Below are 17,894 nucleotides of genomic sequence, written 5' to 3' on the forward strand. Positions count from 1 at the left end.
ATCCCCCTAAGTGGTAATGGTGGAAACTGTAGTTTAATATGTCTGGAGGACAGCAGATTACAGAAGCTAACTAAAAAATATTTATTTTAACAATTGGCAATTTGAGTTCTTTCAGTAGAGATGACATGACGCGTTAAAAATGTCTACTCTTTATCTTTGCAGTTTCCTTCCCTCTGGTTAGATATGTGGAGTTATTTTTTCCTAATTTGAACACTTTTATCAGTAATCGGTCTTAGTATTGGTAGTGTTATTACTATCCGTTGGCAATTATGTATGTCTGTCTCTGTATTATCATATCTCTTAAAATCTGACATATTAGTTTAACTCAGGCTTTCTCCTTTAAAGGAGTGGTTTTATTCCAGAATTCTCAGCAAAAACTAGAATGGGGAAGATTTAGAACATAAAGCAGTATATTGCTCCTTTTTTGTTAACATAATTTTCTGCCTTTTATAAGTGAAGGTACACCATAAAAGGACAGTACCATTCAGTTCTCATTTGACTGACCACTTGTTCACCAACTATTTAAAGTTACAGTTGTTTCAAATTACAGGTACTAAACAAGGGGAACTTAAACTTAGGTTTTAAAAAAATCAAATATATGGGGAAAATATTCATGTGATTTTGTAAAGCAGCTTTCCTTTGCTTCTATGGTAACATGAAGTTGGATGTGCTGGTAGATCTTTCTGACAATACAGCAGAGATGAGAAAAGGAGAAATGTCAAGGAGAATGATTTGTGCACTTTGTTTTCACTTTGTTGTAGCACATGGGCTGCCTTTTCTCTCTGCCTCCCCATCTACCAATCTTCTAAAGATTACAGCTTAAACATTTAAATAAATATTTAAGTTACGGCATTTTCTTTCTAGTTATTTGGCTTTTAAAAAATTACACGGTGAAAGTTAAATGAGAATAAAGTTTTTCCTTCAGTTCATTATAGCATACTTCTTTTCCCCCCATATATTTTATTGATTTTTTTAAACATAAATCACTTAATAGTTGGTAAACAGTGTGTTTGCTGGATTTAAATTTATAAAGAAAAATAATTTCCAGTTGGTTTCTATAATCCATAATCCACATAGTACATTTAGTTGATTTCCCCTTTCCCCCCAAAATGTCTTCTTTGCAAACCTTGAAATAATACAGTTGTTATTATTTTGATAAATAGCAGTTGCATATATGATTTTTCCCAATATTCCTAGAAATAATGATGACATCAATATAATATTACTTTTCTATATAATCATCTTATATCCTGTTACAGTCCTTATTTAGATTTGTTTCTCCCCTAAAGTTCAAAGTATTCTTGCTGGTTAAGATTTTCTCAACAGTTAATTACATTTAAAGATTTAAATCTATTTTTCCCATATAAACCATCTCAACACTTTTATATTTCTTAAAGAATAGGTAAAAACAGTAAACAAAAGGAAAAGAGAGCAAGAGTAAAGAAACATAAAAAGAATAATACTACTTAAAATATATATTCCTCCTAAGCTAATATATATTCATTCTCAAAATTTCTTATTCTTTTTAACCATAATTAAAAATATATTTAATCTTTAAATATTTCATTTAATGTTTCTAGTCATCTAATCCTTTAACTCTTATTGAAAACATTTATTTCTTTTTTATTGCTACTGCAATCAAAAAGTACTCTTGGTGGCTCACATAAAAATGCACTTTTTTTGAAGATCATCTCCCTCTCCTCTCTACATCACCAGAGATTTACTTCATTCTATTTTCTCCCATCCAGACCCTGTCAGCCTCCAGGCATTGGGAAAGGGGGTGAACAGCATCTCCCCAATGGCCGAGAATTGCATTATATAATTTAATATCATAGTTATAATCCAAACCATAGAAATTTCCCATCCAGCAGCATCATATGGGCCTCACATCACAATATTTCCATAAGGTTGCCTGGTCACAGTCAAGGTTTATCTCACTATCAGAGCCATTCCTAACCCAATGGCCATGATGCTGATGCTGCCAAAGAACCTGATAAAGTGACATGACAATATTGTCACCATTGACTCATTCAACACTAAATCGTGGATGAGGATGGATTTATTACAAATAGATGTGTGACTCACCATCAGCACTTTTAAGGTCAATGGCGCCAGCAATATAACCACCTGTTCCTTAGGATGAGGGTGGTAAGCCAGAAGCTCAGTCCCAAATTGGCCTTTCCAGTAGAATGGCCTACCTAACACCTCCAACATATGTTGCACAAACTAACCCCAACCAATGAAATTACGAACCCCAACCTCTTGAAGACAGTTAATTCCCTTCATCTCAACTGAAAAGATCTCCTATGCTGGTTATTGTACTCCTCTCCAGATTGCATTGAAAGTTATTTATAAGTGAACAGTGCCAATTCCTTCTACATCTTGTTGTGAAATCAGATACTTTACTTCCTCCAACATATTTAAAATCAATAGACTATAATTGTTCAGACTACTCTGTAATGTAATTAAAGTATAACAATTGTTTTGATTCCTTTTGTCTTTTGTCTTTTAGAGTTTTTGTGCTGCCTTAAACCAAGAGCTTAAAGAATACTATAGATTATTGTCTGTTTTACACTCACAGGTAAATAAGTCCACACAATTTGATGGTTGTGCATCTGTACTTCAGGAATTGGCTATTTACATGCTAAGAGGAATTGAGACTTCTATTTCCAGCAACTCTAGCTAGTTTGGTCAATTATCAGCATGTTGAGAGTTATAGTACAATGATCTCTGAAGAGCTATAGTCTCTAATATAGATTTGTAAATAGTTATTAATCTGTGTTGCTTAAGAATGACATCTGGGAAAACAAATATTATAATTCTGATAATTTCTCACTACCCATTTTCTGTTGTATCACATATTGGTCACTTTGTTGTGCATGGTCAGTTCTCTTATTATTTCTGAGCTATTAAACTAATAAATCCACTTTATAATCTTTCTTGTATTTATATAACATGAAATGTGTATAGAATTATATTAAAACGTTATTATTGCAGAAACATTGAACAACTATTTTATAGGAAATCATTGTAACATTTGGGGTTTAAAACTTTATTTCTTATTATCTGTAGTTTCCTGTGTATGTGCTTTCTGATTTTCTTTTATATATTTTCATAAATGTGAGTTCTCATGATTCTCCAATGTGTTATTCTAAGCATGTTTTTAGACACTCACATACATTTTCCACGTAAACCCCCAATCATATAGTGAACAATCAAGTAAAATATATAAATGCATGGCTCAAATTGAGATTAAAAACTCAGATTAAAATAAAACAAGAGATTTTCATTCTTGATTGAGGAAGGTTTGAAGAAGTAATTTTCTCTCACTAACAGGGATTAAATCCCATTTAAATTCAGTGCAATATATTTCAGAGTTGGTATGGATAGAATGTTGGTGTAAAACTTCTTTTTTATCTCTTGATTTTTCCCCCCAGTTGCAGGTAGAAGATGATCAAGGTGTAAATTTGGGGATTGAAAGCAGTTTAACACTTCGCCGTCTGCTAGTCTGGACGTATGATCCTAAAATAAGATTGAAAACTCTTGCAGCTCTTGTTGATCACTGTCATGGTAATACAATATTTCCAATTGCACATAAAATAAAAATGAATGTTAAGATAATACTGATAATACGATAATATGAGCTTTCAATTAGATGATTTGTCAGGACTACAGTATTACATACATACACACACATCACACTATTGCTTTTGGGGCAAGTATGAGTGAAAGGCAGAAAGGGAGTAAGGAATAGTAATGAAAATGAATAGCATGAAATAATAAAGGGAAAGAGCAGAATTTATTTTATACTATCATCATTCACTATACTTTCCCTTTCCTCAGTGATTATTTCTTCCCAAGAATCCATTCTTGTTATCAAAGATCAATCTGAACCAGTCAGTCAGATATTGAACTTCTTATATCCCTTGTATAGAAACATAGAAAACTGAGCCAAAAAACACTTAATAGTCCACTGAGTTTGCCCTTTGAAGTTTTTTTATTTTCTATTTTTTAAATTTTTGTTGGAAGGTAGACGTGTTTATCTAAAGCATGTTTAAACTCAGTTACTGATGATTGACCCACTACCTCCACAGGAAGTTGGTTCCAAGCTTCCACTACTCTTTCTGTGAAGTAATACTTTCTAACATTATTTTTGAACTTTCCTCCTGTCAATTTGAAGTTATGCCCCATGTTTTTATTCTCAACCTTAATGTATTTAAAGATTTCAATAATGTCTCCCTTTCCCTTCTGTCCTTCAGTCTGTATCTTTCACTAATACTCTTTAAGTTTTTCATCTTAAAAAAAATTGAAACACTCGTGCTGATCCTTTTTGTCTCAGCTCATAGGCATAGTTTAGGACAGGGCTTTTCAACCTTTTCACCCATTGTACCACTTTTAGGATATGGCAACATCCGAGTACCACCAGTCACCTAGCAAGGTGTCAAAAATTTGATGACCCCCTCCCCCGTAAAGGAAAAAAGTTATGAAGTACAGGTAGTCCTCGACTTACAACAGTTTGCTTAGTGACTGTTCGAAGTTACAATGGCACTGAAAAAAGTGCCCCCCAAGCCACAGCCGAGCAAGACACCTGCCTGCCCGCCCGGTGGCGCTCTTCCTCCTGTCTGAGGTTTTCATTGTGAGCATTTCTGTTGAGGATTGGCAGCTGGGATGGGGGTGTTTGGTTTTTATTCCCCCCATCTGCTGTGTGGTTGCAGCAGGTTTTGGTCACTTCACATGACCCTGGGACACTGTGACTGTCATAAATATGAATCAGTTGCCAAGCATCTGGATGTAAATCACAAGACCCTGGAGTTGCTGCAACATTCCAGCTGATCGGTGCTTCTTCTGGGCTCAGAAGCGCCAGGAGCAGCACCAAGATCCAGCTGGAGCCTGACGCTGATCCTGGCGCTTCCGCTGAGCCCTGACAGCCTTGCAGCTCCAGCCATCTCTTGCTCAGGCTTGTGCGGTGCTGCCTCCAGTTCAGCTCATTCCCCTCCCCCACTACCACTTTTCTAGGATGGTCGCGTACCACCTGCCAGGTCCCAATGTACCACAGGTGGTACCCATACCACTTGTTGAAAAGCCCTGGTTTAGGAGACTAAACTTCGTAAATACCTGCATGTTTGTGTGTGGATGTTCTGCAGAGGTTTGACTTGCTTAGGTCATTGTTTAGGTACTTGTCTGAAAACCATTATACCATGTCTCTTACTGTTTCCAGTGAAACAATAACTGGCCACATGAAAAGCCTTCTACTAAAGACTCTAATTCTGGAGACAAGGAACACCTGGTATTGATGGCTCTCATCCCCTTAGGCTGAGCAAACCAAGCAATCTACCCCACTGGAAGGCTAAAACTATTTTTACTGAGATTGGCAAAAATAACAAAATCTTGCAAATTGTCCTGTGTCTCCTCCCTTTCTTGTACTCCATTGAACCAGGGAGGCCTTTGTCTGAACCACTTCCAAATGTTACCTTGTTTCTGCCCCTTTTGCCTAAGTAAAGCTTCATATTTTTGTCAGGTCATCTTTCTTACTTGTTCAATGATTGAGGTGCAGAGATACTTTGATTGTCTCCATGATTCACCTTCCCCTGGATTGCAGGAGACCACAGAAGGTGAAAGGGAGAATTCTGAAAATGCAGCTGTCCCATGAGCTTCAGTTGAAGAGGAATGGGGGTGTGTGTGCTCATTCCTGCCACTATGAGGGGAGTCAGAGTGGGACATTCTTCCTTTTCCTGCTGCTCCAGATAATTTTGGTCTTTCCATGTACATGGAATGAAAGGTTGTGGCTGATGGAGAGGATAACTGTGTGGAAAGTACATTGGGAACTGGAATTTCCCAGCAATAATTACGTCAATAATTGTGTGAGTTACACTGAGCAGGCCATTAGGTTGTGAAATGGTGGGGAAAAGCAGGCTGGATTTATAATGCAGAGGGTATAAGAAGGAAATTTACCCTCATCTTTACAGAGAGCAATCAATTGCTTAAATGGCTTCAGGAAAGATTCTTACCTGGTTGTGCTGCATTGGGTGCCTTATGCCAAGTTCCAATCAGCTACGTAAGAGAAGCTAATAGCACCAGGGTATAGAGGTAGAGAAACAGAGGCTTCATTCTCTAGCCTATACTGTTGGTTCAGAATTTCATCCCTAGCTATTTATTTAGGAATGGCTCAGTAGAGAAATATTGAAGATATCTCAGATTATTATGCATAATCTCAGTAGATTCTCCACCAAATCAAACTTTATACACTGTATTTTTCCAGGAAGAAAAGGAGGTGAGCTTGCATCAGCTGTTCATGCCTATAGTAAAACAGGTGATCCCTACATGAAATCCTTGGTGCAACATATTCTTGGCCTTGTATCACATCCCATCTTGAATTTTCTTTATCGTTGGATTTATGATGGAGAATTGGAGGACACATACCATGAAGTGAGTTATATAAACTAAGTTATTTTTGAAATAGCCTAATATTTACTTAATAATAAACTTAATATTTAATTTAAACTTATTATTAAATGATTATTTCATTCATTTAATAATGATTATTAAATTATTATAAATATTATTGAAATTTAAAAATAAACCTAATATTTAATACAATTAATAACTTAAGTTTTAAATAACTCAATATGGCACTGCACTACATCTTGCAACATCGTGAATCCACAGGGATCTACAGTAATGGCCAAAATTGTGGAAACCTTTTGGGAAAAGTGTACATTTGAGGTTTGATGGCTTATAACACCACCTTTTTTTGGAGTAGTACCATAAAGTATATCAATGGAAAGATAATTTAATCAAGAATGTAAGGCAGGGGTGTCAAACTCAATTTCATTGAGGGCCGCATCAGCATTGCGGTTGCCCTCAGGGGGCTGGGTGGGTATGGCCAGGGTGGGTGTGGCCTACTGGGTGGGCGTGGCTAGAGTGGGTATGGCCTACTAGGTGGGCGTGGCCAGCTCTACATCATTCGCATCAAGGGTGCCTATGGGGGCCTGGGCAGGAGTGGGACAGATCTGAGGGTCTCTGGCAGGAGGAGGGTCTCTAGGCCAGGGCCAAGGCAGTGGGGGCCGTTCCCTCACTGTTTCCAGGATGGCTTCGCGGGCCGCATGAAACCACTTCGCGGGCCGGATCCGGCCCCCGGGCCTTGTGTTTGACATGTCTGATGTAAGGCAACAGTTTGTTCAATTATCTGTATTCTATGAAAAGTTATAGCCAAATACCAGACAAAGGAAGCACAACTTGCTTAGGTTGATATCAGGTAGCTTTCCTTCATCTGATTGTAGCCAATGAGCATGAGTGTTTAGAGAGCCAATCAGGTGTTGGTTGAGTTTTTTTGTGTTCTTTCATTTAGTGAGCTTGTAAAACGTAATAAAATTAAAGTAATGGTGCAAAGAGTTGACTGGTCACCCAGAAAGTGATGTAAAATAGTATTATTAAGTGAACAAGGCTACAGTTATAAAGAAATTAGAAGAAAAATTGATGGAAACTTAACCAAAGGTGGCATTTCTAAGTTTTTGAAGAGGTATAAGGAGACTCAGTCACTACAAAACCACACTGGTAAAGGCAGAAAAGGTGCACAACAGCAAGTGATGATAGAAGAATTAAGAGACTGTGCCTATGTGACAGAAGAAAATCATCTGAGTGTATACAAGATGAAATGGTGCAATACAATGTGAAGTTGACTGCAAGGACTGTTCAGCGCAGGCTGCAGGAATTTGGCCTAAAATCTAGAATTCCACAAAAAAAGCCACTTTTATCTCTCAAACAAAGGTTGAAAAGACCAAACTGGGCTAAAAACCATGTTACCTGGACAGAGGAACAATGGGACAGTGTTATTTGGAGTGATGAGACCAAGACCTCCCTGTTTGGAAGTGATGGCATAAAATATGTAAGGAGAAGCATCCTGATTGCATTACGTGCACCGTGAAACACCCAGTCAGTATTATGATCTGGGTTGTATGACATCAAAAGGTGTGGGCAGAATATAAATGGCCAAAAATACATTAATGAAATACTTGAGCCCAAACTGAAGCCTTCCACACATGATCTTTTCCAAGACAATGAAGCATTTATATTTCAACAGGATTCAGCTCCATGTCATGTTGCTGCTGTGTGCAAAGAGTGGTTTCAAGATACTCATATTCCACTGCTGAAATGGCCTGGGAATATTTATTTATTTATTTTTTATTTATTTTAATCCCATTTATATCCCGCCCTTCTCCGAAGACTCAGGGCGGCTTACAATAGTCCAGACCTTAACCCAATTGAAAATAAAACCCAGTTAATATAGGCAATCATTCAATCTTGGTTTCACATTATAACAGCTGCAGAACTAAAGGACTTAGTTCACTCCATAGGAAGACGTTGTAAGGCCGTAATTCATGCTAAAGGTTACCCAAGTAAGCATTAACTGACATGGTGATAATTTTTGTATATCTCATTTTTTTATGGTGATAATTTTTGTATATCTCATTTTTTTCTATGTGTTTCACTTTTCTTCTTTATAACTGCTATTCTAATAGCAAATCCTTCATAAATGTTATTGCATTACATTCTTGATTAAATTATCTTTATTCTGGATCATTTAATGATTTATCCCCTTGCTAAGACCCCTGTGCTTGGCCTGTATAGGCGGATATTATCACTGTTAACAGCCCTTGCCAGATAGCAGAACTCATGAAAGTACCTTTATCATCCAGAAGTACCTTTATTTGCATGCAGAGAAAATTACAGCAGAGAAGGTGAGGTAGATGATGCATGGACGGTATTTTCAAGGTCAAAAGACAGTAATGACTCACAGTGTCTGCATGTGTATCTGCCGGTTATGGAGGAGGAGAATCACCGAGGGAGAAGAAGGAGGAAGTCCGTCCCAGGAAGGGGAGGGGTGAAGGCACAGAGTCAGGAGAAGGAGGAGGCACGTCACAGAGTAGGAGGGGTTGGCTGACCAAGTCAAGTTAGCATATTATAATTTCCCCAAACAACCACATGGTGGCAGCTCATTCCCCGTCTGGTATTATGAATACCACTATGAAACCATATAACGGTAGTTATTCAAATGCAAATATATTTTTGTGATTTGCTTGTCTTGAAAACCTGAGAGATATAAGAAATAAACATGCATACATATTGCAATAATAAGAATTGCCGTCACAGGCCTTAAATAGTCTAAATTAAAGTTCAAATCACTTTTCTTCTTGAAGTCAGGATCCAACCAGGAAAGGTGACGAGTTCAGTCCTCAAGGGGCAAAAGCAAGACAAGTTCTGTGATGGGTCTGATGAAAGTTTTTATGGTGCCTTGCTTTGCAACCTTTACTTCCACCTTACCTACCTTCTCATCATCACTGGGAATGGTTTTCACAATGAGACCCTTGGGCCAGTCAATTCTTTGAGCTTGTTGGTCCTTGAGCAGAACAAGGTCTCCAACTTGGAGATTAGGGTTCTGATGTTGCCATTTTCTGCGACCTTGCAAAAGAGAAAGATACTCCATCTTCCATCGATTCCAGAAGCAGTTGTCTTTTGCAGAGAGAGGTTTTTGGCATAGGTGCCAGCCTTGACGTTCAGTGTCACTAGATTTGATGTGATAGCATTGTGCAATATGGACTAACCTTGCAATGATGCGTACAAGCCTTGTCCACTTGGAGAACCATTCAAAGCGGTGACAGTCCATGATGGCTCTCTGCTCAGATCTGGGGAGAAGGGTCTTGACTTCAGGATGAATCTCTGGATTGATGTCAGGATCTTGAAGATTGAAGACCTCAGCTGTGCTTTCTCCTGAGGCATGAAGAGGTAGTGGTGCTACCCAGCTGTTAGACTTATCTTTGGAGAATTCAGTGTCCATTATGTTGATGAATTCTCTGTCTTCAACTGACATGGCTGTTTTGTTGTCATCATGTGTAGTATCTGTGCTGCCTAAGTTATCATCACAGGTGATGGGAATAACATCAGATACCTGGATGATGTCAAGAGGCTTCTCCTTTTCTTCATGGTGGTGAGGGTATTGTCTGAAGTGAGATACACTCCCATTCCTCAACACGTGAGTTTTGAAGGAGTGGATCTCTGATGGTGTGCGTGTTCTATTTATGCATATATCTCCCACTATTACCCAGCCTAGGTCAAGTCTTTGTGCATATTTGGGCATCGTCAGGTCCATTGCAATGCTAACGTACTTTATGAACTCTGAGAATGTCTCTTCCCAGCAAGACTAAGATGTCAGCATCCATGTCCATTGGAGGAATCTCAGTAGCCAGGTGCCTTAAGTGGTGATGGTGATATGCAGCTTCTGGAGTGGGAATCTCTTCCCTGATGTCTGGTATTTGGTCACACTCAACCAATGATGGCAATGGTATGCCCTTCTTTGCTTTGATATGAGAGATCATGAACCCATTAGCTCTTCTGCCAGAGGTCTCTACATGACCAGAACAGGTGTTGAGCGTATATGGTGTTGCATGTCCCTGTATGCCAAAGATATCAAAGAATTTGGGTTTGACCAGGGATCTGTTGCTTTGCTCATCTATTATGGCATACATCCTGGTAGCTTTTTCAGGCTGACCCACTGGATATATTTTGACTAGACATATCTTGACACAGCATTTGTGACTGAAATCTCTCCCACACACTTCAGTACGTGAAGATGAGACATTTGTGACTGGAGCATGACTCTGCTGCTCCCTGCCATGATCTGAAGCAGGATTGGATGCAGCGTGGTTCCAACAACACAGACATTCAGGGAGCTGAGTGTGCACCATGTGGTTGTTTGGGGAAATTATAATATGCTAACTTGACTTGGTCAGCCAATCCCTCCTACTTTGTGACGTGCCTCCTCCTTCTCCTGACTCTGTGCCTTCACCCCTCCCCTTCCTGGGACAGACTTCCTCCTTCTTCTCCCTCGGTGATTCTCCTCCTCCATAACCAGCAGATACACATGCATACACTGTGGGTCGTTACTGTCTTTTGACCTTGAAAATACCGTCCATGCATCATCTACCTCACCTTCTCTGCTGTAATCTTCTCTGCATGCAAATAAAGGTACTTCTGGATGATAAAGGTACTTTCATGAGTTCTGCTATCTGGCAAGGGCTGTTAACAGTGATAATATCCGCCTATACAGGCCAAGCACAGGGGTCTTAGCAAGGGGATAAATCATTAGACGACAGTCTGATCCAGAATAGTCAAAAGACAGTTTGAATTCCTACTGCCTGCAATCCATATGTCTGTGTGTTATCTGCAAGCAAGCTCAGTGCAATCCACCATCTTGTGAAAGCACATGGTCGCACAAACTTAATAGCATTTCCTGTGCATGCTGAAAACTGTTTCTGTACATTGGACTTTGTTATAAACCCTGTCTAAGCTGAAACTTGCCTTCTTAAAAAGACAGTAACGACCCACAGTGTCTGCACATGTATCTGCCAGTTATGGAGGAGGAGAATCACCGAGGGAGAAGAAGGAGGAAATCCGTCCCAGGAAGGGGAGGGGTGAAGGCACAGAGTCAGGAGAAGGAGGAGGCACGTCACAGAGTAGGAGGGGTCGGCTGACCAAGTCAAGTTAGCATATTATAATTTCCCCAAACAACCACATGGTGGCAGCACAATCTTTCCATTGATATATAATTTTATGGTACTACTCCAAATAAAAGTGGTGTTATTAGCCATCAAACCTCAAATGTACACTTTTCCCAAAAGGTTTCCACAATTTTGACCATTACTGTATGCATAGGTCCTTTTTGTAGATTGCAGCTCGGCATCCAGTACCATCATTCCAGAAATTCTTCACTCTAAAGTGATTCAGTTAGCTGTCTTTGTCCATACTTCTAGGTGGATTATTAGGTTTTTGACAGATAGGAAGCAAGAGGTGAAGCTAAGGAAAATCACATCGAGTATTTCTGCCATTAGCACAGGTGCTCTGCATTTCTTTTTTCTCTATATATCAATGACTGCATTTTTAGGGATCCCTCTGTTAAAGTACTGAAATTTGCAGATGATACAACAGTCATTTGTCTCATTTAAGATGGCGATGAGTCTGCATATAGATGGGAGATTGAACAACTGGCCCTGTGGTGCAGCTGGAACAGTCAGGATCTGAACATGGTTAGAGTGAATTTTAGGAGGAGCCTTTCTATTCTACCATCTCTTACTATATTAGACAGCATAATATCAGCAGTAGAGTCCTTCAAGTTTTGAGTTCTATAACCTCCCAGGAATTGAAATGGACACTTGAGATTAGAACCATCATTAAAAAGGCACAACAAAGAATGTTCTTCCTGCATCAACTCAGGAAGTTCAGACTGCCCCAGGAGCTGTTTATACAGTTCTACAGAGGAATTATTGAGTCTATCATTTGTACTTCTATAACTGTCTGGTTTGGTATGGCAACCAAACACGACAGGTACAGGCTCCAATAGATAGCAAGGCAAAATACCAGTTGCAATCAGCCTGCCTCCCCTAGAAGGCCTGCATATTGTGTGGGTCAGAAAGAGGGCTGAGAAAATATCTACAGACCCCTCACATCCTGGACATAAACTGTTTCAACTCCTCGCCTCCAAACAGCGCTATAGAGCATTGCATGCCAAAACAAATGGACACAGGGACAGTTTTTTCCCTTGTGACATCACTTTGCTGAATACCTAATTCTCACAAAACTTTTTTATGACTAAATATATTTACCCATGTTGTATAGCTGTATTATTATTATTATTATTTATTTATTTATTATTAATCATCGCACAGTCAGCCAGATGTTCAGACTGGATTTGGCATTTTTGTCTACCCATCGAATCCTTACCGAGGACCTGGGATAGGCAGATGTGTATGTTTGATGGCATTACAGATATTGTTGCAGGATGGAAGCAGTTCCTAGCAAGGCTGCCTTTTGCAATTGACTAATGGCGAATTTATCAATGCCAATGGTTTTCAAGTGGCGCTCCAGTTGTTTTGGGATTTATTATTTTGGGATGATGGTGACTATTATCCTTCTTATCTTCTTTGTTACCCCCTCTTATTGGTATTATTATTATTATGATTATTACTACTCTGCTGCTTTGCATGTACATTGAGAGCTTTTGCAGTGGAGACAAATTCCTTGTGTGTCTAATCACACTTAGCCAAATAAAGTGTTCTATTCTATTCTGTCCTGTCCTGTCCTATCCTATCCTATCCTATCCTATCCTATCCTATCCTATCCTATCCTACCCTACCCTACCCTACCCTACCCTACCCTACCCTACCCTACTCTACTCTACTCCACTCCACTCCACTCCACTCCACTCCACTCCACTCCACTCCATTCTATTCTATTTGTAGGTCCAATGTCTATAACTCATAAACCAACCAATCAAATATGGTTTGGATGTAAAAAAAACCTTATGCATATTAGGATAAAACGACCAGGAGCTAAGGAATCATGTCCCATATTTATCAGAGATATAATATAAATATGCAATAGTTGATTTATTTATTTTTTAAAAATCTAATATTCCTTAATATTTGCTGAAATAGATTATAAATTATAAATTCAATAACTTCACAAATTTTCAAAAGCAGCCATGTTGGAAGAGAAATTCTCTCAGTTAAAGTAAAAATATATGGAGGATGTCCATTAACAGTCAGCATTTAATTTGGGTATGTACTAGAAGATGCTTAATGCCCAACATTCATTATAAATACGGAACTTTAATTAGTAAAATAAAAGTTCCATCTGATATAGAAATCTTATGGGGTTAAAGCCCCAAGAACATTCTACTGTAGCAAATATGAATATCCTGCTGAATATGACCCTTACAAAAGCTTGTCATATAGTGTTTCCTTGGAGGGGAAGAGGGCCTCATTACATTGGGGCAAATGAAAATGTGGGTTTTCCTTTGGGACTTTGATTGCTTTTGTAAACAGGCTCTTAATTTTCTCAGCAGAAAATCACCCCTGTTATCTGTTGGTTGGAAGGCCTTGGCATTTGTTCATCAGTTAGATTGTACTATGATTTCTTATTTCTCCTGTAATTCTTTTTGTACTAGATATAATAACAAAACTCAAAGAACCTTGAATGGGTAAAGTGACTCAATAAAATAATTATATTGCAATTATGTTGACCTTGGTTTTCTTCACCCTTTCCAAGATCTCTTTTTTTCATTGGATTATTATAAAATGCTCTTCTTGCTTTTTGTATTTTTTTAAATATAAAAATAGTGTTTTCTAAATACATTCATTGCATGTTACTTTGCCCTGGTTATAAAATGAGCGGTTCTGAAAGATGATTTAATTGTCTGATGGATTTAAAACCATATTTTTCTCATTAATACTTCAATTATGGTTTCATGCTTGTTGTTGAGCAGAATAGCTATAGTCAATTTTAGAAAATGGTCCTTTAAAACATACTTTCCTAAATGAGTAAGTGTACATGTGGTATATACATATTTGTGAGTTACTAACTATGTTGCAGTCCAAATGTGTATATGAGGGGGATAGAATATTATGTTTTGGGGTCTATTCCCCCTCGCTGCTTTTCATATATCCATATTTTGTTCCTTTTTTGCTTGTGCTTCTTTGCATAGCATAACATGAATATGTGGTTTATACTGATGCATATGATCTTGTCTACTCATACATAAATTTTAAAAACTGAAAATAGGAGGTCTTTACAAGTTCTTATGGTTTCTTACATAAAAACAGAGTAATCTACTTTCAGAAAAGGTCTGGTTCATGGGATTAGGATGTATGCATATAAATAGCTGAAACATCTTAATTCAGAAATTGCATGTAGTTGATAGTGAAGATAGTGATCAAAGACATCCAACTAATGTGTTTGCATTAAAATGGATATAATGAGATTTATTACCTTGTTTATAGAAGTAAGTCCCAATATTGTTTAAATGTGTCCACTTCCATTGTTGTGTAAACAATTTTATCTTTTTCTTTCTTTTAACTTGAAACAAAATGGATTTAAAACATCCTTATAAATAACATGTAGCAATGCTAATACTTTAATAATGCTTATATTCAGTGGTGGGATTCAAATATGTGAACAAACGGTTCTCTGTGTGGATGCCGCTTCCGGAAGTCCATTCTGGGCCTGGGCAACCAAAAATTAGCTACTGGTTCTGCCGAAGTGGTGCGAACTGGCTGAATCCCACCACTGCTTACATTACAAAGTATATGCATGTATAAGTTTGTGTGTATTTATTTTGAGGAATGAACAGATGAAGATCCTTCCCCTCATTTTGTGTAATATATTAGTAGGAGCAATGTAAGGTTAGGATCCCCGATTACCACAGTAAAGAGAGTGAGGGAATGAGCAAAGCAAGAATATATTGAGATATAAGATGAATATGCAGACAGATAAAAGGGGAAGTTTGGCCTTGGGGAAAGGAGGCATTTAGCAAGGCAAGCAACCAAATCAGGATTGAAATAAACTACTTTCTTAAACCAGATGTGGTGATATGTACCAATTTATATTTGTCTTAATGCCTGAATTTTGTATGCTTTTCTGTTGATGGGGTGTCCAGCCATAATTGTGGAGAACCAGCAGAGAAATATGCAAATTTATTGATAATTTTTGAGAATGTCACCCTTTGAGTTATTTGTAAAAATAATAAAAGCAGGATATAAATAAAGTAAAAAAAATTAAATATTTATTCATCAATTTCTAACTCTTCACAATTGTTGAAAACTCTTGGTGGCTCAATTTAATAAAATGAACATACAAAAGTAATCAAACAAAAATATCTTACAAATAAATGTCCGAAAGCAACACATGATATTAGATCCCCCAAAGCCCCCTGGAAAACCTCTGTTTTTAACTTTTTTCAGAAAGATAATGTTCAAACAGATAGAACTCCTACAGGAGGCCATCCCAGAGGCCCAGTTTCCTCAACGGGGAAGTGTCTAAGATACTTCAGAGGTTATTTACCGTAGCTAGAAAAAGAAAGAAGTTTATCCTATGGGAAGGAAGACGTCAAAGTGTTGGTACTGTATCTATCAAGAGAGATACATTTCAAAACTAAGTTCTAATGCAGGGGTCTTCAAACTTGGCCCTTTTATAACTTGTGGACTTCAACTCCCAGAATATTATGTTCTGCCAAAATTGTTGTATATTATGTTCTGCCAAAATTGTTGTATATTCCTTAGATATTCATGATTAATATATTTTAATTCACTTTGTATTACATTGGTCTATTGAATTTTTCTAATGTGAGATCTCTCCGCTGAAGAGCTGTGGGATAGACACTTTTTGGATCATATACTTTAATCTCAGAGAATTGGACTCCCATGGATTCTTCTGTTTTGTTTATAACATTGGGGAAATAGATAATAAATGGGGGGATTGCTCTTATTTTTGAATTATTTAACAGATGATCTAATATGCATTAGGAACCTATGGCTATAAGCAAAAGAGTAGGGGGGACTAAAATTTTCTGCACCATGGTTCAGTTTTCTCTAGGTGTATTTCTTAATTAGATATTTTCTTTTTTGAAAAGATAAAAATTCTCTAGGTTATACTTAATTGATTTTGTGCCCTATGAAGCTCAAAATTAACTAGATTCTGAACAAACTGGATGCTATTATGACATGATTCATTTCTTAATGTTTTAGGCTAACAGAAAGGCTTAAAATTGTCCAATTTTGTGCAGCATGTATTCATATCTCTTTGCTGTGAATTGATGGTTTTTAAAAAATAAATACCTTTTAAATGACTCTATAATAAGCTACCATGAGAAAATTTGGTTTTGCAAGACAGCACACAAGTTTTAAAAAATAAATAAGCCATACTTTTTTTGCCAATAGGTTATGACTAAGCAAAAGTAATATTCTAATAAAAATATAGATAAGGATGTATTGAATAGAGAGCTAAATTAAATGTTTTCTAAGGTACCTTCCAACTGTTATCATTCTACAGTATATATAAATATATAATAGTTTTTATATATAGAAAAATACATGTGATTATATGTGTATCATATTTAGGCTTATTATGAAACTATTTTATCCACAGTTCTTTGTAGCTTCAGATCCTACAGTGAAAACAGATCGGTTGTGGCATGACAAATATACATTAAGAAAATCAATGATTCCTTCTTTCATTACAATGGATCATTCCAGAAAGGTATGAAAAAATAAACCTGGTAGAATGTTCTGATCACTTTAAAATTAACTTATACACACATATACAGATATACACACACATAATATGGAAGCATACCTTATAAAAGTTGATATTCTATAGAGCAGTGATTCTTAAGGTGTGGGTAATTTGGCATATCCCATGGATAAGAGGCAATTTATAGTTGCTTTTTGTGAGAGTCCAGTTTGGAATTGCTACTGCTAAGCCACTTGTGTGAAATAACACAGGTGGGGAGTATAATGACATTATTTGGGACTTGGACAAGGGGCAATTGGGTCAAAGAGCCACTGCTATAGAGACTTTTTCTTCAGATAAGTCTCCAAAATTGGGCACATAGCACTTCTTTTTTCCCAATAAATGGTGAAAACATTCCACTAAGCCTGGCACCCAAAGTGATAAATCCATCATTAAACCAAGGTGAATCCCCCTCTTTATTTGCTAAGTCTGAGCATAGAATTGGAAGGGGCTATCAAAGCTGGAGTAAATTTTGTACATTTATTGTTGTTTGCTTTTTGTATGCTTTATTTTAATAAGTAAAGTGTACTCCCTGAAAAATGCTTTGAAAGGGAAAATGTTCTGCTCTTAAAAAACTTCAAAAATAATGTCCTTTTTATATTTAGGTTCTCCTAATAGGAAAATCCATAAACTTCTTACATCAGGTTTGTCATGACCAAAGTCCATCATCAAAGATGATAGCTGTGCCCAAATCTGCAGAATCTCCAAAAGATGGTATGAAATTAGAATAAGATTACTTTACTAGTTTATATAGGTTGTTTGTTAACTTTTGCCAT

At 37.4% G+C, this 17,894-nt stretch overlaps 1 protein-coding gene across 2 annotated transcripts in view; it reads left to right on the forward strand.

Moving 5' to 3' along the window:
- Positions 1-17,894, forward strand: part of TUBGCP3 (tubulin gamma complex component 3) — a 78,052-nt gene that overhangs the window by 33,693 nt on the left and 26,465 nt on the right. For both annotated transcript variants that reach the window (XM_081326606.1, XM_081326605.1), the window contains exons 9-13: positions 2,513-2,581; positions 3,438-3,570; positions 6,260-6,426; positions 16,975-17,085; positions 17,724-17,832. In XM_081326606.1, coding sequence (XP_081182732.1) covers positions 2,513-2,581; positions 3,438-3,570; positions 6,260-6,426; positions 16,975-17,085; positions 17,724-17,832 — 589 coding nt within the window. The remainder of the gene's footprint in view (positions 1-2,512; positions 2,582-3,437; positions 3,571-6,259; positions 6,427-16,974; positions 17,086-17,723; positions 17,833-17,894) is intronic.

Source organism: Vipera berus (genome assembly GCF_964194415.1).
Source record: "Vipera berus genome assembly, chromosome: 4".
Lineage (NCBI taxonomy): Eukaryota > Metazoa > Chordata > Lepidosauria > Squamata > Viperidae > Vipera > Vipera berus.